Source organism: Electrophorus electricus, chromosome 17, assembly GCF_013358815.1.
Source record: "Electrophorus electricus isolate fEleEle1 chromosome 17, fEleEle1.pri, whole genome shotgun sequence".
Taxonomy (NCBI): domain Eukaryota; kingdom Metazoa; phylum Chordata; class Actinopteri; order Gymnotiformes; family Gymnotidae; genus Electrophorus; species Electrophorus electricus.
In genome coordinates, this window is record NC_049551.1 from 3,643,189 (window position 1) to 3,650,325 (window position 7,137).

Here is a 7,137-nt window from a genome sequence, read left to right on the forward strand (position 1 = left end):
GCTGGGGTTTTGGGGACTATGACGGATGACCTTAGAAGGAAACATTTTAATAATTAAAGTTGTGATCTCACCATTGCTTTTATTGGTCTGCTCTGTTTTTAGTCCCCCAAGGTGCTTTCTTTTAGACTTGGAGAGGGAACTTTTCTACTTCCTCTGGGGGTCCAGGTGGGAGAGACTGAGGAGGGAGGTGGTGAAAAAGAGACCGGAAAATGGAGGGAAAGGTCTCCCAAATCCGCTCCTGTTCGTGGGCATACACATGGGATATGTGATGGCCCCAGGAAAGGAGAGGAAAACAGCAACGATGGCATACTACTGGATGGGGTCTTACCTGCGGAGCCTAGGACTTTTAAGATAGGATTTGAGAATGTTGTTTAATTTACCAGCAGAATAAGTTTTTAAAGAAATACAACATGGAAGGGGCAGGGCAGGAAACACTGATAAACGCTAAGTTGTTGGTGGCATGCATACAGGACCGCGAGGAGGTGAATACCATACCCGGGGTCACGCGTGGGGAGGCACGACAGGTGTGGAGGAATGCGGCCCATCCAGTCCTCCCAAATAAACACAGGGACTTGTCATGGATGGCAGTTCATGAGATCCTCCCGGTTCGGGCAGTGATGCACTCCCGCAGCATGGCGGCGACAGCGACGTGTCCACGGCCAGGGTGTGGCAAGCCAGAGACTGTGAGGCATGTGTTGCGGGAGTGTAGTGTGACAAGGGACCTGTGGGCTGCGATCGGCCCCCTACAATGCCTGAGCCTGCCAGCAGGGGAGGTCCAACCGCAGGTGTACCGGGTAGCAGTGCACGGGGTGGACCAGGGCATTGAAAAGCTGCCAGTAGAGGAATTCACGGCACTCTGGCTCACCCTTAACTGCGTGAAGGCCACCTTGTGGACCTCCAGAAACCTGCTGGTGGGGAAGCACATGATGATGCCCATGCAGGCTATGAAACAGCTGGTAATGTCTTTGCTGTAGGGGGCACCAAGTGGCGCCAGTCGGAGAAGGGGGCCGAGGTCACATGGGGGGTCCCTGCCACCACCAACCCAAGCCCCTACTGACGCTTCCTGAGGGAAAGAGGCAGCCTGAGAGGGGGCAGTGGGCAAGGGGAGGATCTCCCCAGGAGATAAGGAGAGGAGGGCTGGAGAGCCACGTATGAGAAGTTAGGTCACCCCCTCCTTGGGCTTGACAGAAACATGGACTTTATGGCAATTGAGACTTTTAGAGTTTTATAGTAATAGAAATTTTAATAGAATTTTATGGTAGTAGAGACATTTGTTGTTTTAGTGCTTACTTTTAATGGCTTATTTAATTTGGGGTTTAATGTTTTTTTAAAGGCCTTTTATCACCTCTGAAAGTATGAAGGATTTTAATGGTAAAAAGGAAATGGTGTTATCTTATCTATTTATTTATTTGTTTGTTTGTTTGTTTGTTTTATATATATATATGTATGTATTTAACTTTTATGGCAAAATGCTGTTTTCAAATTCTAAACTGTCTTGTTTGAGAACACCATGTCTGGTACAACGATTTTTCTGGTACCAGAAAAATGACTTGTACAAAGGCAATGTATACGTGAGAATAAACTCATTGCAAAACAAAAAATAGCTAGCTAGGTCGTGTGGGGAAACGACGAAAGAGACGCGAATATCTGGACTGAAGTCGTCGATTCCAAAGACATTCACCTTTCCTTCGTACACACTTGAGCACCCTGCGTGTCCTTGAGCCTGATTCCCCACTCCTCTGCAAGCGGTACTGAGTGAGTTATAGCAAATGTTTTGTGTTGCTCCATGAGGAGCAAAGCAGCAATTTTAGTTTTTTCTGGCCTCTACGCACCCAGCAACGCTACGGGCCCCCAACATAGGACAAACAAATACACTACTGGCCAGAGTTTATTCATGATATCCCTTTATATTGCCATTTTCCTGTTTCTTTCCCCAACCAGAGGACAAAGAGGTGGGCCCACACTTCATAGACATATATGATTTGAATGTTTTATGTATTTCTAATTTTGCGAGACGCACCCAATGTGTGTGCCTAGGGCTGTGTTTTTTTCCTTTTTCCTTGGTTGAAATGTGAGTTCCCACGAACGCCTTTTTGCTAAAGAATATGTGTGCTTTAAACAGTAAATAAGTTCATTGGTGAAAAAAGTACTAATCCCTTTCTCTTTTGAATTCATTATGTGGGACAGCTTGCTGGATGTCTGTTTAATGTTTTCAGGGGAGAGTTTTACTAAAGCTTGGAATGTGAGGGAAACGAGATAATCCGATAGTAGACCTAATCACTAGTGGAGTATACTATCGCAACATTATCCTGAGTAGACAGGAGAGCCTAGCCTTCATAATCATCATAAATAGTTGCGCAGATGAAAACAAACTCACCTTACCTACAAGTCAGAAGTTAAGAGGTAGGGGGTGTGACATGTAAATCTTAGCTTACCTTGACGCAGGTATAAATGACACCGTACAATTCTGTGAACAGAACATTTGTAGGGTTATAAGCTCTGGCTGAAAAAACTTTCAAAACTGTAACACGTGTAGGCCATGCTTATATTTCTAACACAATTAACTAGCTCAGGTTGACTTACCAGAAAGACTGGTGAGTTACTTAAATGATCACACTGAAATTAATGGAATAATAAAGCCAATTAGGAGGGCTTCGTATAACAGTTTGTAAATTAAGAAATATTTGTGTGCAAGAACATATGGTCAAAGTCATCAAAAAACAACTAATTCAAAAATAGGGAGAGAGAACATTTTCTTTTTGGTTGTACATCTAACCAAAACACAAGAGGGAAGCATCACAAAAGAGGGACTTGTCATCATATATAACCTTAAAATGATTACTGTAACCCATGAATAATATTGACATAATTTCAGGATAATGTACTGAAGTAACTTTTTATTTTTTTATTTTATTTTTTTATTTATTTATTTTACTGAAATTACTTAATTAGGAAAAGCACACATCTGTCCATATACGGTCTCATAGCTAATGGTGTATGGATCTCGCTTGGAGTTTGACAAAAAAGCACTGTGATATCAAAATATTTTACATTGAGGAATCATTTCAGATCTATTGCAATGTTCTCTCTAACCCTCTCAGACATTTTTCATGACTCATTACTGTTAACTCCAAGCAGAGAGGCTGAATGACATATGTAAAATCTACAGTAACGTATTTTGTAAAAACATTTCTGAGAAAGAATGTGGAAAAAGCACAATATAAAAAGAAAACTTGGGAATTTTTGAAAAATTATCAGGGGTCTGCATGACTCCAAAAAGTTACTGCAAGTGGAATTTATGGGAGAAAATAGAAATAAGGTGTGCTACATTTTCATACTATATGTCTATAACAGCACAAATAATGTTGACTCACCGGTGATGTATTTTGTGTGCTATTCATTGTGTAGTCCGTGATGTAAACGCTGAAATTGGTGAATGTTGCTACAACCAGGAAAAATGGAATAGGGAGTATTGAATCTAAATGTATAACTGTTGTACAACAGTGTTCTATTAATTTTACAGATGAGTTTTACCATTGGTGCAATCAGATGAACATGCAATGATAGTGGTTCCATTTCCTGAAAAAGAAGGCCAAGTTCATGATGTCCTCGACACTGTGCATAATGTAAGCTATATATAGGTAAATGCCATCAAACCATTCCATCAGATCCCTTCCCCCTTCATATTCCAGGTATAAAGACATCAATACTCAGATCTGGAGTTCTATATGTTTGGTTGACATTAGCTGCATGTCCACTGTGGGCCAAACCATTTTCTTCCTCTCTCTCTCTTTCTCTCTCTCTCTCTCTCTCTCTCTCTCTCTCTATATATATATATATATATATATATATATATATATATATATATATATATATATATATAGAGAGAGAGAGAGAGAGAGAGAGAGAGAGAGAGAGAGAGGTGTGTGTGTGTGTGTGTGTGTGTGTGTGTACATATATATAGAGAGGTGTATATATATATAATTTTTATCTTTGTTCTTACCTGTTTGAGCAAGAAGGACCTGGGCAGAGAACACAAGATAATACAAAAGATAAAGCTCTTTGGTGTGCAATCCGATGAGACCGGCGTTCGGCATCTTTCTGTAGCAGTGAGGGACTGAGAACAGATGAAATGCGCATGCCTTTTTAATGCACCACCTTCTTGCTTAGCAGGAACTTCCTGTATAGCCTATGAACAAAGACTATATAAAAATATGCAAATATAACTAATATGAAAATGAGCTGCTGTTGTATTAACTCTTTGAACAGTTTCAAAACAAATAAAACTGGCGATTGAGCTGAAAATTCCTGATCTACTAGTTTGCACATCCAAAAAATGCATGTAGACAGCATTGATTCTTAATCTGGTTTTTTTATTTGTTTCTTTTTTCTTATGTAATTTAGTAGATTTTATAACTTTATAATCTGTGTTCCTATTTAAATAATCTTAGATATTTTAACTATGCAAATTGTATGATGTGCTTTAATGCTTTAAAAATAATTTATAATATTTCAAAAATATTAAAAACTCTACAATTCATCATTTTCCACACAGAATTCAACTAAAGAGGTGATCCATAATCATCTATTAGTAGTCAGGATGAATATATTACTAGCAGCCACTTCATCTCAGGTTTTACTTCAACCCCCAAGTCCAGTGGCAGGAATCTGCAGATGTAAGGGACTGAGAAACCATGGCTCCTCTCTTCTCTGACATCGCCATTTGCAGGTCCTATGTGCTTTTGTACGCTCATCAGGCTGATGCACAAGTGTCCAACGTGACTTCCCTTCTACCAAGAATCTTTTGGTTCATCCTAAGGCATACATTTATTGGCTACATCCAGTTAATGGTCACTTTGGTATCTTGACATATCTTGTTAATTAGCAGTTGTCAATTTTATCCATGAACTGGTGGTTACAGATATTCATACCAGTGACACTCTTCTTACCCAAAATATCTAATATGGTCCTATTTTATCACAGAATCCCTCAAATGCTTTTGCCAGTGATTACTTGTTATAGCTATGCAGTACAAGACTATCAAGCAACAGAAATTTAGTATCAAGCTTAGTAATATGATGTATGCAAACATCTCCACATTTAATCTCTCCATATTACGCCATCTGCACAATTAGTCTCTACAGAGTTTACCACTGTAGGCTATAGAGAGTATTCAAATAATCCTTTGAATCATATGAGAGGCTTTTGTTCCCTACCCCCACCCCCATCACCCAGCCCTGTTTTCTCCTTGATGAGTCTGTCAGATAAACAATGGAGCAGAGAAAAATTCCTAGTGACATTTTTTTTTTCAGATGAATGCTGCTGATATCATCTTTGTACAGAAGGCAACAGAAGTCAACAGGTGCATCAGGAGGCAACGGAGCTCTCAGCAGGTGTATCAGGAGGCAACTGGGCTCTCAGCAAGCGTATCATGAGGCTGACCCACACACGAGCCACTATGGAATGCCTACTGAAGTAGCATCTTCCTCTCAGCTTTCCTGTTGCTGTAAATCATCAGGTCTTGGTATGCAAATATTGCACAAAGTCACCCATAGTTTTACCAGTATACAAAAATGGCCAATGAATGCTAAAAACCTAGATCCCATAATTTAGAACAGTTTGCATGTTAAGACATTCTACATGGTTAGGAAATGATTAGAGAATTGTAATCTACCAATTTTTTTTATACATTTGCTAACTATCTGAAGAATTTGAGTATGCAAAATTCATACACATTCCCTAGCTGTGCTGAGGAGTGTTCTCATTCACTGGTTGTGTTGAATGGGGTTCACAGTCATTGGCTGTGTTGAGGGGAGTTCTTGTGTTATTACATATATTCTGCTTACCGATTTCAGTAATAAATTCATGGTGTTTGTATCTATATTTATTATGCATAAAATGCCTGTCAAAATTTGGACACACATTTGTTTATTTATACTATTTTCTGTATTTTAAAATGGTAAAAGCATTTTTTAAAATAATGAAATAACAGACATGGGATTATGTTGTTTTACATGTTAGATTCTTCAAAATAGCCACCCTTTGATGACAACTTTACACTCTCTTGGTGTTCTCATAACCAGCTTCATGAGTGAACCATCTGTGTCACTTTCTCATCAGTCGTGAAGAGATTCTCACCTGTGCTAATCCCTTGTAAAATGAGGAGAAAAAGCCCTGAATGACAAATATTTGCAAAATTTTTGCTGAGGGAGCATTTAAAAATGTTTGTGTCACAGCACGGCCCACTGCTAAGTCTCCCCATGTCCGTGTGTTGTCTTGTTGATGTTTGTCATTGTGTGTGTGTGTGTATGTGTGTGTGTGTGTGTGTGTGTGTGTGTGTGTGTAGGTGTATGTGTCTACATGGCCATGCCCCTCAAATATAGTAAATTACGTGTTACTCTCATCCACCATTAGTCATAGTTAATAAGTATATTTACATTCTTGTGTGTTAACTATTTCTTGTCGGTGTCTGACCCTTGTATGCTGTGTTCAGCTACCCTGTTGTCTGCTAATCTGTTTTTTCCGTTTATTACGTTCTGATGTAGTGTTATTGCTGAGTGTTATGGTTTCGTTTTATTTGTCGTGTGAAATAAACGTCTGTGTTTGTCAAAACGTCGACTGCATCCTGCCTTGCATCCCCACATTACAGTTTGTTTTGGAAATTGGTATAGGCTACCAACTTTCACAATTTCTATTTGTATTAGAAAGAGGATAAAGCATAGACCATTCAATTAAAGTGTTTTTTAAGACAATGAAAAACATTCTTTCAGTCGTGTCTCCATACTCCTGACTGTTACTGTAAATAAAACGTGTGTTTTTATTTTAAATAATATAATGCACTTTATTTTGATAACAGTGAAATAAAAAAACAAAAACAAAATAAAAGCAAAAGACATGGTCTTTTTATTTAAATGGTATATAATAATAAATAGTTTAATGCCATAGAGCCAAAGTTCATTTGTATTATAATTCACTTGCATTTTATAAAGTTTAGTAATGTTATAAATATCAGATGTTTATTATGCACAACATATACATAATACAAGATTCATAAAATATATGGCATTCCAACACACAGATGACTCTCTGGTCAGTGCGATCTCTGGTCAGTGTAATCTCTGGCCCCTGTGCCTGTGG

General features: G+C 38.8%; 1 protein-coding gene across 6 annotated transcripts in view; it reads right to left on the reverse strand.

The window, feature by feature from the left end:
- Positions 1–6,886: 6,886 nt before the first annotated feature.
- Positions 6,887–7,137, reverse strand: part of LOC113575171 (adhesion G-protein coupled receptor G2-like) — a 19,252-nt gene continuing 19,001 nt past the window's right edge. For all 6 annotated transcript variants that reach the window (XM_035535944.1, XM_035535943.1, XM_035535942.1 and 3 more), the window contains one exon: positions 6,887–7,137. This exon is cut by the window's right edge and continues 73 nt beyond it. In XM_035535944.1, coding sequence (XP_035391837.1) covers positions 7,107–7,137 — 31 coding nt within the window. In that variant the 3' untranslated portion in view covers positions 6,887–7,106.